Source organism: Galleria mellonella, unplaced genomic scaffold, assembly GCF_026898425.1.
Source record: "Galleria mellonella isolate WM207_F2 unplaced genomic scaffold, CSIRO_AGI_GalMel_v1 utg54, whole genome shotgun sequence".
NCBI lineage: Eukaryota > Metazoa > Arthropoda > Insecta > Lepidoptera > Pyralidae > Galleria > Galleria mellonella.
The window spans coordinates 3576727-3598479 of NW_026442114.1; the positions used below are offsets into that span (position 1 = coordinate 3576727).

Genomic DNA, 21753 nt, shown 5'->3' on the forward strand with positions numbered 1-21753 from the left:
CCCGTGACACTGTGTCAAGATTTATTCAATCCATCATACACAGCGGTCGCGAGCGCTTAACACTAGTGATTACAGCCTATTTGTCATCATCCTTGAAGACCATGGTGCTGTGGCACTTGCCGCAGTAGTGGCGGTCCTCCATCACCGCCATGAACACGCCCGCGCCGCACTGCTCGCCGGTGCACTCGCGCCGCAAGCGGTGGATCTTGCCGTTCTCGTCCACCTGTGTCCAAATATATCATTGTATACTCTTTTTTTTTCAACCTTAGTTTAGTTTGTTAAATTTTCCTTTTAAATTTCTCTCTAAAAGGATGGGTAAAAGAGAAAAATCATATTATGTATATTGTCTATGACATAGTTGGATGTCTATCCATAGCATATACTATACCTTGTAGTACTTAAGCACAGCCAACTTGACTTTCTTGTGCTTATGCTTGTTCTTCTTGGGAGTGGTGTAATTCTTCTTCTTGCGTTTCTTGGCACCACCACGAAGGCGGAGCACCAAGTGTAAGGTGGATTCCTTCTGAATGTTGTAGTCAGACAAGGTGCGGCCATCTTCGAGCTGCTTGCCGGCGAAGATCAATCTAGAAATACAGAACTCCGTTAATATCACTATGCCTTCGTGAGTCGATGATAGAAGTATTGTGTTAAATTAGGTTACAACTTACCTATATACCAAATTTATTTGACAGGAAGGAAGGGGGTGGGGGGATCGTTAGTAATAGGGACTAGCAATCGCAAATTTTATATATATATGTTTAAAATTAACCAGAAGGGAGTTTATACAAGTCATCTGGAAGACACCTCAGTCTCACTCATGTCTTTGCTGACAAGCAGGTATGCTTACACCAGTTGTATTCTGATTCGTAGGATATGGGGCAGTGATATTGAAAGTTATGGGAGGCTTTACCATCTAATTCCTTATGGGAATAGTAACATGAGTGGTGTCATGGATATAGCAATATATTCTGCGATTGTCCATAATGTTAGTAATGTCTAATTTTTTTTTTTAATGGAACTTACAAAGGAAAACAAGCTGACTGCCCACCTGACGGAAAGAGGTAACTGTCACCTATAGACATGGACAGTACTATTGGACATAACAGAAAATACTGTGTCTCCGTTATGCATTGGCATTTAAATGTAAAACTTCAAGATGGAAATCTTGAAGTATATTCTTCAGTTTGATGTAATAACTGTTCATATGTTCCCTAGCACAGTTTAGGTCTCGAGCACTCGGCGTGACATGCTCGTTATTGATACGGTCAGTGGATACGAACCTCTGTTGATCAGGTGGAATGCCCTCCTTATCCTGAATCTTAGCTTTTACATTCTCGATGGTATCGGACGGCTCGACCTCAAGAGTGATGGTCTTGCCCGTAAGGGTCTTCACAAAGATCTGCATCTTGATTCACCTGTAATAATATAAAAATTCTTACAATTGTTGTTTTCACTTAATGCGAGTGTGATTGGTTAAGTGACGTGCAGCTCTTCCTAACACAAGAAGGGGGGGGGGGGGGAAGGGATTGTTAGTAATGGAGACCAGGTCGACCTCCTCGCGGTTCCCCTTGGAAACTATCATGGTTAATTCCTGATGAATTCATCATGATGGGCTAACTGGCCTGTTTTCATTCTTATCTATCACCCTTCACTGGTGCTTCGCCAGCGTATCCTGTTAACGCAGGCGGAGTTACCATACCATTTTCACCCATAAAAAAAAAACAAGAGGGTACGGACTACCAGTGCCATTGCTGGCTTATATACCCTATCAAGTTGACCTTCACATGGTCTCCCCCTGAAAAACATCATGTTTAATCACAGGTACATTCATCATGAAGGCCAAATGGGTGACAGTATTTATAAGACTGGTCAATTTGCCTCTAAAACAATAGTCAAAATATAAAAATATTATTTCATCCTCTCTTACTAAATCCATCTGGTGACCACAAAGGAATTTGAAGGTATTTGAATGGTATTGGTATATAACCTGAATTTCAATGTATTTGAAGATATGAATCAGTTTAACATTGTGGTACACCCTTCGCCAATTGAGAAGTAGCTAAGTAGATTTATATGAAGTACCTATAATAAATATATTACGTTTGTGTCTATACACATAAATTTTATAAAGGGCAAATTTCAGATTCACTGACAAAATGAAATACTGTAGAGTGGTGTGTAAAACATAATAAACAAATTTATAAATTGAAAATACAAAACTTTAAATATCACAGACAAATTATCAGTTTTAAGGATTTGTTTTGTTAAGGAAATTAATGTTATTTATAAAATACAATATCATACAATCCTACTCTGTATATTGATCACCTGAATGTTCAATTGCACAATCTTATTCAATAGACAGACATTTTTAACAAAAAAATAAATAAATAAACAAGTCTGTCCATAAAGAACTTAATTTTATTTAAAAAACAAAAAAAAAACTGGTAAATAACAACTTATTGGATCACAACAAATCAAACAATAAATAAATCTTGTAATTATTTATTTAACCAATGATTCACAATTCACACCAAAAGCACAGCATTAATGCAACCATCATTCTCCGGATTGTTTGTAACTTGTGCATACTTGCCCCACACCACTTTGCCCGCCTGTGTGACCAACCCCAGCTCTGAAATGTTCACCTCGATCACTGTACCTTTTGTTATCACACCCAGACTTGTATACATTTGAGAACTCGGATTCTTTTTGACGCCTATTATAGGTAAACAAAAAGTGGCTTTCAACTCTGGATGAGTCACATGTGCCTTCTTGAAACGTAAAGCCATAGGCCGGATGAACCTCTCGAATTTTGGTGGTTTCCGAGTGAAGTTCTCCCCAACATATGTCACTTTGGTAACCATTCGCTTCCAAGCTTTCCTTTTAGATTTCCCAGACTTTAGCACTTTGAACACTTCGGCGTCCGCCTGCGCCCGCACCTTCGGTATCGGCACATCCCATTTGCCGGCCTTCTCTTTGCGTTTCTGTTTGATCATGTTAGACAGCACCTTCGCTCGGGATTGGACATCTCTGTCGAGCAGGTACACAGGCACTGCGCCCTCTGAAACTTTCTCTGTGTTCTGTTTCACATTCCTCTCTTCGTGCGCTTTGATCTTCTTTTTCATTTGTATCTTCTCATTGCGGCGCTCTTTATTGAAAATCTTTGCCTTAATACCTCGCAGTTTGCGCGCTTTCTCTGCCCGTTTGTGAGGCTCGCGCGCCTCGCGCTTTCGCTTCCGCTCCTCATAGTCGAGCCTCCTACCGTAAAGCTTTTGATGGCGTTCAATATATTCGTTTTGCGGCATTGTGGTTGCTTATTCGGCAACTACAACAAAATTATGCGTCATCAGTTGTTTCCAGTTCTAAATTTCACTTTAATGCACTTGTTAACTCCTTCACTATGTATTAAAGACGTCGTTTTTCCTATTTTCTTGATAATAACAAAGGGTGTAAACGAAAATAAGTAAAATTTCGAGGTAACCTAAAATGATGGCGTAGGTACGTATACGACTCCACGTGTTAAATGTAAACGATTAAATGAGCTTCTAAATAATTATTTTGAAAAATATCTTCAAAAGTACAATGTTAAGAAAAAATTTAAACAGTAATAGTGAAAAACTTACGTGATATTTCATAAAAATTACACAAAATTGATCCACTCACCTTATTCCGACACCATGCCACAAGCAAAAGAAATTATATTAGTGATGCCATTGTACTAAATTAGAACAATGCGATTACTGATTCGAATAAAAATTAGATAGGAACTCGAGTACGACTCAATGCACATACAGATTTCGCTTACATGGTACTCGAATACAGGTTTTTGGTTCTTATCATACCTTATGCACTTATAACAAATTTTCTATTTCTTTTTTAGCATTTTATTATTATTTTTCTTAATCATCAAGAAATCAAGAAAAATTCATTATTGAATAATTAATATCTTTATAAAAATAAACATCGGAAATTAATTAAACAATACTTAAGTCTGATTAAGTATTTGAATACTCGTACAAGTATTTAAGTATCTTTTTCTTTCGATTAAATTGCTCATTTTAATGATCACCAAAATATGCAGCTGAATACCAAAAAAAGCCGACTCGGCACATTATTAAATTTCATAGTTCGTCAGTATCACATTGATTTAAGAATATAATCAATTTATGTATTTTGTATGCCTATTAAAATTAAGAGTTGAGTTTTGATAATTCTAAGTAAGTTTTACTAAAATTTTATTTATTATGCTTTTTACAGAAAATAAATAAGTGAAACGTATAAATTATTTGTTAATCTAGGATATGATCTTTACTATTTAACAATTCCATTTCAACGTGGATGAGTAAGTAACAAACATGCAAACATTTTTACAAAGTTTTGCGTTTAAAATAGGATTGAACTTATTGACCTTCTAATTAATTATGAATTTGTTTAAACATATTTTATATTTTAAAACTATAATTCCAATTTGAATTTAATCGCAACCGCTATGTCCCTGCATTTTAAATCCGTAATATCTTCAAAAATATTATTCAACATACAACGGTTATAAGAATATTTTTTTTATACTATACAGTATTATCAATAAAACATATCTACAATAAAAAATTCAACAAAAATTTAATAATATGAACACATAATCCACAACTTAAGAACATTAACAACTTCGCATTACTCCTCAGAAGGGCAGCATTGTAGGAATATCTTCTAGATCTGTATTATTGAATAGGAGATATTAATTTTTTTATATATATCTGGTTTTAAAATTATTATTGTCTATCAATAAAAAAAATCAATATATAATCGATTAATTGATTCCAACTGGATTTAAGGCATTACTAAGAACGCATAGAGTAGCTAATAATATAGAGGTCTGTGCTTAGATAGAATCATACACAAAAATAATTTTAATTTAAATTATGGCTACTTTATGGAGAAAATGTTTTGTGGAATTTCAAACACGTATTATTTGTTATGATTGTTGCGTGCTATGAATATTACTTGTAGAATATTTTTCAAGTCTAAATAATATGCGAAATAGCGAAATGAGACATGAAAAATAGCGTGATCTTAGGTGTCATATTGTCACCTCTATGGCAAATTTACGAATCTGCTGTTTTTCAAAATTTGATATTTCTTTAAAAATCTCCATTTTGCGTCATACTACTTATTGTTGCTTATTTTCAAATTTCTATTTCTAACGGTTAAAGAAATTGAGTAGCTCTAATCTCCATATTTTTGTGATATACCCAAAGTAAACTTAGTATATTTTTATAGTATTTTCTATAATAAACACTTTAATTTGAAAATTAAAGTGTTTATTTTATCAATTTTTCAATCCTAATTTAGTTATTTTACATGAATGATTGCTATAACGTTGTTATTTAAACTGAAGTTCTCTCCAAAACACGTGATTAATACATTGGTATATTTACGAAAGCGGGACTTTCGTTTAGCGATGGGCGATTCGAATCAAAAAACTCGAGTTACATAAGCTGTATTGCCGCCGGCTCAATTTCTTTCGTAAATTATCTATGCTTCACTGTTTGAGTTGTACTGATATGTGTATGTACCTATTACCTGCATTGTACCATGCCATAGCGTGTGATGTATAATACTCGACATAACTACACCAATCGAACAAGCTGCGAAGTAGAATGAGATAGTAACATCACATGAGGCGCAAGTTAAAGGAAGAGAAGGCAATTGGTTCATAATTGGCTGACGACGAGCTTTTTTTTAAAAATGTTACTGTTCCGTTTTTTAATATTTAGTTAATTAATGTTAAAATAAATAGTAAAAATATAAGTATTAAACTTTTATGTATTTTCTTATGTAATTACATAACTATTAAAATTTTTTATAAAACGAAATCAATGAAAAACAGGTTAGAGGGGGCAATACGAAGTATTGATTTAATTTTTTTTTAATTTTTTTAGTTCCTAAATACGGAACCTAGGCCCTTTTTCTAAATTCCCATTTTTCCTACTCTTACGTTATATCAAATTAAAGCTGACATCTTAAGCTTTCGAGTGCCATATCATTTTTATAATCACCATTTGTCGCTTTAGTAAAATCAATGCATATGTGCGCTGTTAAGGGTCAACCCTTTATTCGATTGATTTGATTTACTTATATATTATAGTGTGTAAGTCTTGGGTAAGATAGATAATAATATATAATTATAGATATGGTGATATTTGCGACGTATGGTAAAAACTTCAATTTAAAGTGAATTCTTTATGTCAGGTTCAAAGGGACTTGTATCCAGAGCCGTAAAACATTAATAAAAAAAAATTATAAAGGAATTTGAAGCTTTTAAAAATTTAAAAATTTAAGGCAATGTCCACGTCCGTGACATTAGGTGCGTATTTTGTGTTTTTAGTTTTTATCTTTTGTGGCTTCCATTTTGTGAACCACGCTTTATTATTTTTCATGATTGAATCCAGTAATCCAGTATAGGTAAATTCTCTTTTGAATTGACTCTTTATTGTTTTCTCCAAAGATCTAGTATAGTTAACAAACAAATAATAAAAAAATGTCGTTATGACTTTATTGTAATCCGGTACATCTCTCGTCCATTTGGTACATATGCACTGATTCGGGCGGGATTTTCTTAGCATATCTATATACCTATGTTATTATTATCGGTTATGCAAACAATAACTAGCCATTTTGTTTTCATTTGCCTTCATTATACAAAATGTATGTATGAGTGCAATAAAGAATATATATAATATTGGTTTATTTGAAATCCTTAACAATGTTATAAACTACCAGCTTTCTATGGCTTGTCTCGATGCATCAGGATAAATAACCTATGAACACATGACTGAGAAACAAACTTTCACATAATATTAGTGGGACTTTTTTTGTTGGGTGAAAATGGTATGGTAACCCCTCCTGCGATAACGGGATACGCTGGCGGAGCACCAGTAAAGGGTGATAGATGAGAATGAAAACAGGCCAGTTAGCCCATTATGATGAATTCATCAGGAATTAAACATGATAGTTTCCAGTCGACCTGATTGGGTATATTGCTAGCAATAGGATTCTCAGTCTCCATTACTAACAATCCCTTTCCCTCCTATTAGTGGGACTAGCAGGATGTTCAAGTGACTTCGTTTATTGTTTAGCATTTTAAAGACATTACTAGTCATAAATGTATTTACTGTTTGGAATGCATAAGTACAACTTTGTTAATTTTCACACATTTAAACATTTAAAATCTAGTGTACAATAAAATAAATATTGTAGTTACTGCACATTACGGATAGGAAAGTTCTTTAAAATGGACCATAATATTTTGCTGTTACAATAAAAGCTATTATTTATTTAAGTAATGATAACTATGATAATATTAATTAAGCCAGCATTTTATAATGTAACTATATTATCGTGGATATATATGTATGCTGTTGGTTGTCCTTAAATAAATAAATAAATAGTATTTTGAGAAAATTGAGAATAATAATTAAATTTAGAGCATTATAATAAACCTGGTTGATATATTTGCAATTAGGATTTTTTCATTTCAGGCCATAGTTGTGGCAAAAAAATCTGTACACTGTTAAAATTAAGAAGTAACCTAAATGCTATAACCTTAAATAAATATATAATTAAATTGAATGATTATTAACAGAACTGATTTAGAATCTAGCAAGGTATAGCTACACACTGAATGTTGCCCTTTTTGTGTTGCTGTGGCATACACATGTGTAATTTGTGTATTGTTGCTATAAATAAACTATGTTTTCTCTGAAGTTTGTATGCGTGACTGGACCTAACAAATGAAATTTGAATTTAATAATGTATATAAAAAAAATATGTATTTGAATGATACATAAATTAAAAAAAATTGTTTATATACATGGTAGAACACAGTCATATCTTGTACCATTCATTTTTAAGTTTTTTTTTTATGATTTATGATTCATATTTTGATTAAATATCTTATTTTTTTTTAGATGAACAATTTAGGCGTTCATCTACAGAAACTGTCCTGAGCCTGCAAGATAAGGAAACAGGTATGTTTTTAAAATTTAATTACTTATCACCTCGGTAAACACATTTATTTTAGGTTATGCTGTCACTTTTTATCATGTGTACTAAGATCAAGTGCGAACCCATCTCAGTGTAAATTTTAGATTAAATTATATTATAAATTAACATACTAAAATACACACATGTTGTGTAAATTCAAGAGGTTTAAAAGCCCATTTTATACAAATCATAATAGTATTTGTTTAGCATAACCCACCAAGTTTAATAGTCCTCTTGCACTGAGGGTGTAATATTAATGGACTAGTGCATTTACATTGGCCGGTTATACAAAGCAAATTATATTCTATCTTATTTATTGTACATAGTGTAAGACCAGATTAATTTTTCTCCAACTAACAAGTCAACCAATTTTTGGTCCAAGGTTACTTTCGTAAAAGTAAAAGATGAATAGTGTCACCAGGTAGTTTAATGATTGAATAAGGGTGTAATTTCAAAGGTTTCTTTACTGTTACTTTATGATCGGTTACATATTGTTTGGTGTGTTGACATTGTTCATAATTAATTTATTAAAGTTTAGTTTACCAGAGGGAGACTTTGTACTAAAGTCGTTTGCTTGGGTATCTCTGTTCCATTCGTGTTTCAACCGTAAAACAGCTGTGTTTGCATGGCTGTGTTTCTTGTGTACAGAGGAATTACATCCGAGTCCTCAGAAATGGCAACACATGGCACATCATGGGCGAGACAATATACTCTGTTATATCCGTGGTACTGCTCATGTCTATAGGCGACGGTTACCACTTTCCATCAGGTGGGCCGTCAGCTTGTTTGCCATTCTAAGTTGTATAAAAAAAAAATGCTTAAAATTATTACAATAATTTGAGGCTAATAGAAGAAATGAGATTGGGAACCTACTACATTGGTTAAATCAAATGTGGTGACTATAACTTATTTATTTATTTATTATTAACATATTTATTTATCTAAGTCTGTCTTGGAATTGACACTAATTGTCATATAATTACACTCTTAAAGCTTAACCAAACCACCATAAGTGTATCTGATTTAAAGGCGCCCTAGCTTACTTGTGAACTTGTATAAAGATTTTTTCTTAGGAAAAATTAATGTTTTTTTTTGTTACGTTTTCGGTCATTAACACTAAATATAAATATTTTGGTAGATTCGGTGGATTATGTCCAAAGACAAGAAGTAATAACTATAACAGAACACAGCTGTATATTGTTCCGTTTATATTTTGTCACGTGAGGTACACAATTAAAGATTGATTGATTGACAGAATGACAGGATTTCACTCGGAAATTATTTGACTTAAGTATTGTGTAGAATTATTCCAGACAAATTATCATATTGTAGACTAGGCAGCATGGTCTCCGACCTTAGCCTGTTCCACAACGGAACAAACCTACTAAAAAAAAAATGTGTAGAATTTTAATAACAATTCACGTGTAAGGAAAGTAGTATTTATTTAATCATATCAGTGTTTATAATACTTTTTATTTATCTAGTGGAATGTTAATTAAAGTTATTATTTGTTTAATTTAACACAGGTGTAATATCAAGGTACATATCTTTCTAGCTTTCATGTTTGAAAATTGTATCCGTGATTATATTGTACCTATGTATAAATTTATTTAAACGCTTTCTTTTTACGTTGTAGACTTACATTATATAGATAAAGCATTGAGTCTCAAAGACAAGCCAACTTTTTGTCATCTAAATGTCAAATTAGCTGATTCTTTTTTTTTATCAGTGTTCTATATACTTACGCATATCTTATTATTTTATCTTGACGTATTATTTAATAATTAAAATGAGTATTTACCCATTATAAAGGCGCAGAATTTATAAGACAAACAATAATGAAAAAGTTATAAAGGAATCACTCATAACTATTTATAACGCAGAATTGTATGAAAAAGTTGATCCGCTTTTCTTGAAGCATTTTTTTTATGGGTGAAAATGGAGTGGTAACCCCGCCCGCTATCGTTATCATACCATTATCACCCATTAAAAAGTAGATACTACCGTTGAAACAATTGCAATAGGTTTTTTTTTATACTACTTAGAATGGCAAACAAGCTGACGGCCCACCTGATGGAAAGTGGTAACCGTCGCCTATAGACATGAGCAGAACCATGGACATAACAGAGTATACTGTTTCGCCCATGATACCCCCCATGCTTTGCCATTCCTGAGGACTCAGGTGTTATTCCTCTGTACCCAGTAAATTCACGCCATATCGCACCCTTCAAACTGAAACACAGCCATGCAAACAACTGCTTCACGGTTGAAACACGAATGGGACAGAGGTACCCAAGCAATCGATTTTGTATAAAGTCTCCCTCTGGTACAGTAAGTTTCTTCCTATCTAGTTCTTAGAGGTGGATAATGGAATGGCGGCGTTACTATTCCACTATCCTCTAAGATGTAGGTAGTAATCATAGGTATGTATTTTCCATTATAATATTCTATACAAACACATTGATCACGCTGCTAGTGCGTAAATATCGTAACCAAAGCAGCCAATGACACATACCTACCTAGGTATGTCGAACAAACTCGTTCCAACATGTTTATGTCGGTGCAGTTGTACTCACGCGATACTAGTATTTTGTTTTATTATGCTAATGGAATGTTACGCGTAGAAACCATTGACGAGTACAAACCTCGCGTTGTATACTAAGAACAAGGAATTACATAGAAGGTATGGTAAAATAAAAAACTGTAAATCATACAGTTGCCTCTTTTTTTTTTTTTGATGGGTGAAAATGTTATGGTAACCCCGCCTGCGCTAACGGGATACGCTGGCGGAGCACCAGTGAAGGGTGATAGATGAGAATGAAAGCAGGCCAGTTAGCCCATCATGATGAATTCATCAGGAATTAACCGTGATAGTTTCCAGGGAGAACTGCGAGGAAGTCGACCTGGTTGGGTATATTGCTAGCAATGGAATTCTCAGTCTCCATTACTAACAATCCCTTTCCCCCCTACAGTTGCCTCTTGTCTTCTTATGCAAATATAATTAGTAAAAAGAGGACGAAAGATACACCCTCAGTTGCTTTTTTTCTCGATTCATAGAAGGCTTAGTGTAAAGAAAATTTGTATGTAAAATTTTGGGTCATTTACATTACTAGATTATATATTCAACACAATTTATGTAGAAAGTAAGCAAGCAGGTTGTATCTGAATTGGTAGGGTTATACGGCCGTATAATCCTACCAAATTCAGATACAACCCTTCCATCTTTCCTTGTTCTTAGTTCGAATTTGAAGATATCTATTAATAAAAAAAAAGTTTTCTTATTTTCCTAATCACAGGCCTTAACATATATAATGCTATTCTTTAAAGTCAGTCAAACTTAAATTTCGCCGGTGTTTTCTCAGGTGAATAATAAGATCGAATTTCAATAATTGTAACAGATATTTCGACTTAAAGGCAAGCGTACTACTGTAGCATACATATAAAATTATATATTTTATTAATTTTTGTAAAAAAAAACACGCAGCAAGCGTAAATATTTTATATATATAAGTAATACGGTCGGTCGTGCACGCAGCTTGTTTGTTGTACCTATGCGCGCGCAGGACGCGCAGGCGCTCGGCGACTACGGGTTGCGCGCGCAGGCCGCGCATGCGTATATGCAAAGAATTTTGTTGTTGGCGCCACGGCACATACATATCGTCTCAATATTATACCTTTTTTATATTTTCTATTGTTCTCCTTCTGTACTTGTATTTATACTTTTAAGAATTATTGTATTAATAAATATTTATATTATACATTCTACAAATATTATTCCCTTAATACCATCGCTTTACTACTGTTTTTAAGATTTTCACTTAAACTTTTCCAAACACATTTCACTTGTCATTATCAAAGCTACAGAATAATGCTATGGAATGTGAAAATTAGTTGAAGTGATTTTTTTTTTTTTTATACAACTTAGAATGGCAAACAAGCTGACGGCCCACCTGATGGAAAGTGATAACCGTCGCCTATAGACAAGAGCAGTACCATGCACATAACAGAGTATACTGTTTTGCCCATGATACACCCCATGCGTTGCCATTCTTGAGGACTCAGGTGTTATTCCTCTGTACCCTGTAAATGCACGCCATATCTCACCCTTCAAACCGAAACATAGCCATGCAAACAGCTGCTTTACGGTTGAAACACGGTTGAGACAGAGGTACTCAAGCAAACGACTTTTGTACAAAGTCTCCCTCTGGAAATGAAAATGAAGCGAGTTGTGAAATGAAATATGAAATTTTACAGAATAGCATTGCCAGTTAGCTAAATCAAAATGAGTCGAAACTCGAAATTGCTAAATTTTATTGCGCGCCAATGGTAACCACATGTCGTGCCAGACGCTAACGCTAGGGTTGGCCAATAGAAATGACAAGTAACATTTTGCTTCGCACAAAACGACGAGTGTCAAAATAAAAAAAGTTCTAGTATCTTGCCATCTTGCTAATCCATTCGTAGATGTAATCAGTGTTGCGATTTGTATTAAATATTTTTTTTTTTAATATATTATTTTTGTGTACGATTTGTAAATAATATCATAAAATTAGTGTATTTATGCGTCTATTTGTATAACCAATGTTTGAACGAGTGCCACGGATAATTTGTAATAATAACTTGTCTATGGAATTAACTAATGAAATTATTTTTGGAAGCAGGTAAATCTTTCTTTAGTAGTCTTTATTTATTTATTGGTAACATTTGAACTATTGCTTGGTAGTTTTTTATTTTCTTTCTTTTTATAAATACGAAGTTTGTGAGTCATTTTATGCTTTCATTTTTTTTTTTGTTCTAAACTTAACCTTATATTTTAAAAAAAAGCTACAGCGTTTTTTCTTACTCGTTTTTCTCAGCTTTAATTGCATTCCGAATAAGGCGTAGTTTCTTAAAAAAAAAATTCTTAATATGTAATTTATTTGGATAATAATTATTGTTATCGAAATAGTACGTATATATATACGGATTTTTTTTTTCAGATTAAATTATCTTTTATATAAATTTAAACAAAATCAGCAGCTCCGATTAAATTAATAACAACAAGTTACATATAATGTTGAACGAATACAGAACACAGTATAAAGTTACAGTGTTGACATCCCTATTTCCTATTACGGTTATGATTGATAATATTTTAGTTAAAGAATATTTCGCCATAGTGTTATCAACTTCAGCTAGATAAGATATCTAGCACATATCACAATACGTAGCTGTATTGTGAAGCGAAACCTTGAATGCTATATCGATATAGCGTAATATTAGTGTTGCTTAGTGGAGAAAATAAATTTCTCCAATGATATTTACTGCTTTATTTATTTATTTATAAATTACTCACCACACTTACAGTCTTCCAAAACGTGTAGTGAGTCATAGGTTTAATTTACAAACTTAAAACTTTTACACAACATTTTAAAAATATATCTATTTTGTCATTAAATATGTCAATATCTGGTTGCTGAGCAATCAGAGAATTCCCACTGATTCGAAACTCAAAAATTTCAATGTTTGTAATGACATCTGTAACATGTAATTGTTCAATTCGAACGTAATGTTGTGTTACATGTTACAATGCGAACATTCGTCGGTATTGCTAAGTGCAGCGAGCCGAGCCGCTCGCGTAGTCAAACCATTTCGTCATAGTCGTAGAATACTGACGGATCTGACGAAGATTACATATAAAGATCCGTCAGTATTCTACGACTATGACGATTTTTTTATGTGTTACTTATATTGGTACTGCGATAAATAGGAATAAATTTACAAGTGTAGCGCGAATTTAATAGCTTCGTTTACTTAGTTTTTAACAGTAGTTTTTAACAGTAATAAACTAATTGCATATAGGTATGATATTAAGAGAGATTTAAAAGAGTAACTGCTGAGTTTCTTGCTCTCTCAACAGATAACTTTTCGAATCCTGTAGTGGATTAAAAAAAATGAGGATTTAAAAGTGCTTGTAAATAAGTCTGTTTAAATAAAGGTGATTTGAATTTTGAATTTTATGGGTTGCGATAAACAATTAAAAAAAAATATTGTTTTTTTTTTTTGTTTTAGTGATGTTTTCAGTGATATAATAACGCAAACTATATTCCAGTGGCGTAACTATACTATTTAGGGCCTGTGGCAAATTCTTTGATGAGGCCCTATCAGTAAAAAAAAAAAGTATTCAACTAAAATAAAATACTCGGGTAATAATGTAAAAAAAATTATATATATTTCTGAGCTCGCGGCCTCTTAAGCCGGGGCCCTTTTGGATCGGGGACCCGTGGCATTTTGCCAGCCCTGCCACCCTATTGTTTACGCCACTGCTATATTCTCTACTCATTAAGCCAAAATCTGTGTTTATTTTTGTTTTATTTTATTCTAATTCTCAGAAATACCTGTCTACATTAGGCAGTGTAGATAGGTATTTATACAGAGGAAAATAATACGTATATAGGTACACAACAGTTAAAATCAAGTGTTAATATATGAGGTGTACTGTACAGTGAATCAGCCGAAACAGCGTAGTGGGAACACGATATTATTCTTTATTGTCATTCTCTTGTCACAGACTATATGACCTTTATACCGATAAAATGTCCTCTATATATGCAGTGACATTTGATAAGAAATGAAAATTAACATATATTGTTTACCATTTTTTTTTTTATATTAAAATGGATGTGTATATTTGAGCTTCAAAGAGACTACGTTTGACCACATGGCGTTGTAGGACTAAATTTTTATACTTTTTTATCTTATTTTTTATTAATATAATAAAATTGTAACTAACCGATGTCTGTATATGGGAGAAGTTTAAGAAAAAATAATACTAAGAGTCGATAAGGGCGATAGAAGACAAAACAATATTTTTTTGAAAATTTGTCTGTCTGTTGGTGTGTAAGGTTTTGATATTTTCACAGGTTTTCACAGTTGTGCATCTGAAAGTTTTACTTAAAATCTAGTGTGTGCTTTATCATGATATGTCATCTAATGGTGGTCTATGGTATATCATATATGGTGATGGTATATCATTGACTTTGGCTACTACTGCAGTCCACGTGTACAAAGTAGCAGGCAAAAAACTTAACAATCTTACAGACAAAATACAAATTAATCATTTGCAGTGGCACTTGCAATGAATATTTACACTTTTGTATAAAAAATATAGGTATTTTTAATTATGTATTTTTAAAAACTTAAGTTTTAAAATTTATTTTTTTAATTGGAAATTATATATATATATAATGAATAATTCTTATTTAACGGTTCTTTTGAACCTTTAAAAAAATGAACGTATACCGTTGTCAGATGGACATTTGAATTTTTAATAGTAATACAATAAATATAATAATTTGTCTAGAACGTTATAGATTGTCAGATCTATTAAGTTTAGAAAACAAAAATTTGGTGCATGGGTTTATTTTATATCGCATTTTCAAGCATTCGCTAAGAAAGGAATGTTGAAAATTTCAATTTCCATTGGAAACGCGCGTGTAAAGCCGCGGGCAACAGCTAGTGAATATATATAAAAATATACCAGTTGATGTGTGTTTATCAAGCATTAATGCTCTATATTGGTAACATTGTCAGATTAATGTGAGGGGCAGACACTGACTGGAGGTCATGGACTGAAGATCGAACCCCGTCGACAATGATGGATGACCACACCCAGGGTTTACAATATTTTAGTTATAAGAATGGTAGTTATAAGTTTATTTTAAGTGGTGTAAACATATAGATCTACACAAATAATTTTTTTTTTAAATACATTTTAAACTTTATGATATTCGATTATGCATTATACTGCGGCACGTCTGTTCTCGTGCATCGCTCCCGCGATACTGACGTTTCTGACCAGTGTAACCCTTATTAAAACGCAAATAAAATCTACCTATTTTAGTATTGAAAAATAGAATGGAAGTAAACTATAATAGTAAGGTATTGAGTGGTCATTTTGGGAAACTTTTGAAGTTTGTTAAAATTCAAAGATAAGTAGGTCTCTAGTAATTATGTTGTTAATTTTTGTCGTTCCAAACTTGTTGTTTAATAATGTATTTATGTACGCAAATAGATACGAGTCACCGCTGACGTAGGTGCAACTTGAAAAATATTTGCATTTCAAATATGAAATATAAAGTCATTTAAGATTATTCAGGGATCGTTAAAGAGTAATATATTTCTCTTAATTTTATATTTGTATGTAACGTAATTTCGTATATTTTTTATTACTTTAATTGCATTCAGACCAGTTATTGTCTATGTTCGTTAAAGTTTTTTTTTTTTTTTTTTTCATATATGGTACAATTCAAGGTTAAAATTCTTTATTATAACATAAAACAGGCTGTGGTATAATTAAAATTAGCACATATTTTGTTCTATAATCGTACTGTATTATAAAATAATTAATAGACGACTGCTTATATAAATAAATAATTATTTTATTACCGACTCGCCGACGAACGATTCTATTTGTCAGTTAGACGTTGTTGAGATTTGTTATTGACAGAAACGGTTATTAAAAAATATTATTACGTCTATTTTATATAAAGATAAGCAACGAGTGACGGAAAGTTGACGGAATGAACTATAAACATAGATACAGAGATAAAAAAAAAACCTACAATAATGTAATACACTAAAAAAATATTTTCTTCCTTCCGGATTCCTATTTTAAATACAGATATAGATGCACAAATAGAACTTATGATATTATAAAAAAAAAAACAAAATGTATGGTTTTTATCCGAATATTGTAAAATAAATCGATTAATAATCGATACCCAAGTATTGTGGTGGCAATACTATTTGCGCTATTGTACTTAGGTGTCGCTGACGTGCTCAGACTTGCTTTTGTTCAATGTGAAAATAGTTACACCAGATACCAATTTTTAAATTTACCTAAATACTTAAAAAACTTTTTCTCCAATTTGATACGATGTGACAAAATCACTTTTTTTTTTCAATCACAAACTTGTTTCGGTTTTTACTGCGTGTTCCCTCATCACGCGAGACGTACATATACTTGTATATGGTTTACTAACAGTAAAACTGTTAAAAAGTATTCAAATTTCTCCACGTACATTTGCTTTTACACTAAAAATGTCTCTAACAATATTAGTTCTATAAACTATCGCAAAATCAGAATAGATAATTTTTACTCAAAATTGCGGTAAAAAAATTTTGCCGGCTGGCAACACCAGATGTGAATAATAAATGGTCCTTCACAAGTATATTTATCACTACTATATTGTACAGAGTTCTTCGAATTTTAACATAACGTAGACATATTCGTAAACTAGTCTATCGACTTTAATAAATATGACCTCAAGTTTGATTTGTAACTACGGTGATGATAAAATACTTAACGAGTGTGAGTGTATATATTAAATTTTGTATTTTAATCAAAAAAAGGTAGGTAGGTACTTTAGAAATAATAGGGAAATTATGAGATAAGGATGGCGGGAAATGAAGCTTGACACTCTGTATTGTATTAGCAATTTTTTTGTCAATTACTGGACAAGGGTTTTGCCAGTAGTTGCCACGCTTGGCAGGCGGGTTGGCTAGTGCACTTATTCTTTGGTATTGTTTTATAAGGGATGCTGCTGCCCATCCCAGAACTATTAAATTACTTTAGTCGCCTCTTACGACATCCACATGACTCTAAGGGATTGGCGATTATGAATTATTATTTATAGAGGATTGTTCCATATTTTTTTTTTTAAATTAATTATTTAATTATTAAAATACTTATTACAAATGCCTACTAAAAATCTGGATTCCATACCATACAGTGCCCTCTAGTATAGAGCTATAGGTACTAAGTACTATATTAAATTTAAATTTATTTAAATTAAATTAAATTTGTTTAAATATAAGGTAAATTTAATTTCATTTATTGGGTGTGAAAAATGGTAATAACCCGCCCTCGTTAGAGTAAGTAACATTTGCTTACCAAACTGTGGCAAAGTATTTTCAATATTTCAAGTAGATTACTTAAAAAGTGCTCTGCTAACGAACTAGGACTTTTTGGAACAACAAATAGAGTGGTTTTTACGCCGACAACAAAAATGGATCAGATAGGAAGTAAAACGTTTACCGGGTCGACTAGTTATATATATATATAACTACTAACAACAAAGTCATATAGTTGATAGTTTTTTTTTTTTTAATGGACTATAATGGAATAATAACCCCGCCTGCGCTATCGGTATACACTGGCGGGGCATCAGTGAGGAATGATAGGTGAGGATGAAAGCAGGTCACTTTGCCCATAGTGATGGATTCATAAAAAAATAATCAAGATGATTTCCAGGGGGAATCGTATGGGGAACGACCTGATAAGGTATATTGTTAGCAATGGGGCCTATAGTCCCATTTCTAACAATCCTTTTCCGCCCTTAATTTGTGTGTAACCGTTATAAGGGTCATATTTACGAGAATATTAATTGAAGAAAGACGGATGTTTCTACCTACTTAAGCAGTTGGCCCACTTATCTGATATGTATTTGCCGAATTCATAGCCGATAAACTTTTAATACATTATTGTTCTAATTTAATATTATGACATAAATAAATTAAATTAGTTTCATGTATAGTTTTTTTTATTTACTTACTCGAGTAACTAAATAACATATAAATATTACTATACTTACGCTTATTATAAAACTTCAAACTGGTTAGCTATTGCAGTGTATTTGTCTTATTCTGATATCTCAATTTAAAAAAAAAAAAAAAACTATATTTAAAATAGGTATAAACACATTAGAAAATGGTTATTGTATATCAATACGTGAAGCAAAAAGTGTACCACCCATTTTTAGGAAAATTACGCGGACGGAATGAAATTTGGCACACTTATATGGTAGTTTATATAAAGATGTTTTTTTAATTGTGCGTAAAAAAACATTAAATAAATAAAAAAATAAAAATTACACACACCACCATGTGTTTGACACGCACACGCATATATACCTTTTTGTTTATTGTTAAAGTCTGTGGTCAAATTGAGAATAGATTAATATTGTTTGTCTTTAACATTATTTGTCTATGGTCTTACTGAATGTCAAACGTAACCATAATAAATTGATTTATTATATGTTATGGTCGAATTTGGACCACGGGCCGACCACTTATTAATTAATTAATTGTGTAATTTGTGTAGGTAATTGTGTTAAAAAATTATGTAGCGTCATGTATGGTAAATAAACGAGCGATGTTATCTAGTTAATAAGTGACACTTGATGTTACAATTGTAATAAATATGAATTTGTCGTTTTTAGATATATAATGTTGACACAATGTCATGTTAAATATATAATTTATTCGATAATTCTGTTTCAGTTTTATGTTGCTTTTTTTTATATTTTATATAAATTAAAAAATATACCTAAACTTGTGTGTGTGTGCGTAACCTTTAGGTATATTTTTTATATTTTTTTTTTCTCAAAATTGAGAAAAGATAGGAAAAATAATGGAAAAGTGATTTAATGAAATTTGTATAAGTATTTTTACTAGAAAACATACTTTAAACAATATATAAAAGAAACAAAGGGCTTTAAAATAATCTCGAATAAGTAAAAAAAAGATACTTGAAAATATGTTATCTAATCTTTACATAGTGTTGACTCTGAGGTGTTATTACTCTATACGTATCTCCAGAAATTTCAATTTGATATGACAGCATAATCTTTATTGTAAGGGTGAATATGAATTAATTTTATAATTATTATAATTTTACATTATGATCGTCCATAGAAAAGCTTTGCGAAATTATTAAATTAAAATATTAGATTAACGGATACGTTTAGACAACTGACACCTTGGAATCGACTCCACTGTTACAAAAACATGTTATAAGTATATTATACTGTATTATTAGTGGGAAAAAAAAAATAAAAAAAATCTAACATTAACTAACAAACAAAAAAAAAACTATATATATTATTAAGAAAAAGCAAGAAAAAATATCATAGTCAATATCGAATTAAAAGAAAAAAGTTTTGGTTAAAAAAAAAAGATAAAAAAAAATCACACATAATAATAAAAATTACAAAAGCAAAAAAGACTGAACATAAAAAAAATAGAAAATATAATAAACATAAAAAAAAAATATGAGATAAAATATCTGATATAAATGAGAAAAAAAGTTGAGAAATTTCACATGGCGTCGTCAACCATGGGTTAGCCGTTGAGGATTATATTTGAACATAGTGTGGTGTTTGTAGATTTTGTTGCGGACACAAGTGATACGGAGATGTTTGGAAGCGATGAAAGTAATCTGGAGTACGAGCCCGTCACAGAGCCGGAGGACGATAGGCCTGCTTTCGACGACACTTCAGGGGACAGCGAGGTACGTCACGCATCTTGTACTTTACTCATATGGCACTCAGAATGGCAAACAAGATCCAGCTGATGGAAAGTGACAACCGTCAACAGACACTAATGCCTGTAGTATCTCTCGGAGGAGAGCAGGTTTTGATCGTGTTTGAAATTAAGTTTGGAATAATTATTGCACTTGTATGTTACATATAAAATAACGTATTGTGTTATGAGCAAGGGTGGACTTATCTCTGACAGAGATCTCTTCCAGTCAAGCCGATACAGTGAGAAAGCATTTCGTTAGCGGGCAGCTGGAGTACTACAACTATTAATACATAAACAAATATACAGTTAAATAAAATATTAAAAAATTCTATGTGCAAATGTGGTGCATATTTTTATCTGTATCATAAGTTTATGCGGCATTTTAACTTTTTAATAATAGTTAATTACCGATTCGAGTTTTGTTCCGTTGTTTCGTAAAATATGTTTTTGTATTTGATTGAATATTTTTTTCTAAAATCATTTATCGTAATTATGATTTTTGTATTTAATAAAGATCCAATAAAATTTCGTCTTAATTCTAAATATTCGTTTAAAATGAATACAGTAACGGAGCTTCTAGCCTTTGCAATAAATACAATTTGTATTCTAAAAGAGCCAAGTAGGTTTGAATAAGAAAAATAGAAACGTTCTTGAATATAGTCGAAATTCTAAGAATGGTATAGTGTAGTTTTTTTTTTGATGGGTGAAAATGGTATGGTAACCCCGCCTGCGCTAACGGTGATAGATGAGAATGAAAACAGGCCAGTTAGCCCATCATGATGAATTCATCAGGAATTAACCACGATAGTTTCCAGGGGGAACCGCGAGGAGTTCGACCTGGTTAGATATATTGCTAGCAATGGGATTCTCAGTCTCCATCACTAACAATCCCTTTCCCCCCTATAGTGTAGTATTTGTATACATTATAATTGGATACATTAAAAGATTTAATATACAATGGCGGAATTATCCCATAAAGGGAACTCTTGGTAGTTGGGTAGATGAATTAATTTTTTCCAACAGACTACAGAATTCTTTAAAAAAGGGGTAAAGAGGTTTCTTCAGGGTATTGCAGGCGTTCATAGGCTACGGTAACCACTTACCATCAGGTGGGCCGTAAACTTGTTTGCCACTTCAATGGTATAAAAAAACATTTATACATAGTTATAAGGTTTGGTGATATATATATATATATATATATATATATATATATATATATATATATATATATATATATATATATATATATATATGATATAAAAACGAAAGAATGCTCTCAGAATGTTTACACGAAATAAAAATTGGAGGAGCTGCTTCAAAACGGGTATTCACTTGCTTTGTTTAAATCCACCATCAGCAAAA

The 21753-nt window shown here is 32.0% G+C and overlaps 3 protein-coding genes across 9 annotated transcripts in view; 1 reads left to right on the forward strand and 2 right to left on the reverse strand.

The window, feature by feature from the left end:
• The window catches only part of LOC113509795 (ubiquitin), a 43950-nt gene continuing 22197 nt past the window's right edge, over positions 1-21753 (reverse strand). Inside the window, exons 1-3 of one of the 2 annotated variants that reach the window (XM_052898818.1) lie at positions 3667-3804; positions 1281-1415; positions 1-584 (exon numbers count right to left, since the gene is read on the reverse strand). In XM_052898818.1, coding sequence (XP_052754778.1) covers positions 383-584; positions 1281-1405 — 327 coding nt within the window. In that variant the 5' untranslated portion in view covers positions 1406-1415; positions 3667-3804 and the 3' untranslated portion in view covers positions 1-382. Of the gene's footprint in view, positions 585-1280; positions 1416-3666; positions 3805-21753 lie in introns of those variants that run through there. The other variant, XM_052898820.1, reaches the window with a different exon arrangement.
• Positions 2490-3797, reverse strand: LOC113509794 (ribosome biogenesis protein NSA2 homolog). The gene is made up of 2 exons (XM_026893217.3): positions 3667-3797; positions 2490-3328 (listed from the first exon to the last, which is right to left on the reverse strand). Exon 2 carries the CDS (start codon positions 3306-3308, stop codon positions 2529-2531), a length of 780 nt encoding a protein of 259 aa, XP_026749018.1. The 5' UTR covers positions 3309-3328; positions 3667-3797; the 3' UTR covers positions 2490-2528.
• Positions 6267-21753, forward strand: part of LOC113509576 (E3 ubiquitin-protein ligase cblA-like) — a 33559-nt gene continuing 18072 nt past the window's right edge. Inside the window, exons 1-4 of one of the 6 annotated variants that reach the window (XM_026892919.3) lie at positions 6342-6367; positions 7971-8030; positions 15619-15728; positions 20253-20377. In XM_026892919.3, coding sequence (XP_026748720.1) covers positions 15680-15728; positions 20253-20377 — 174 coding nt within the window. In that variant the 5' untranslated portion in view covers positions 6342-6367; positions 7971-8030; positions 15619-15679. The other 5 variants (XM_026892920.3, XM_026892917.3, XM_031910905.2 and 2 more) reach the window with 5 other exon arrangements.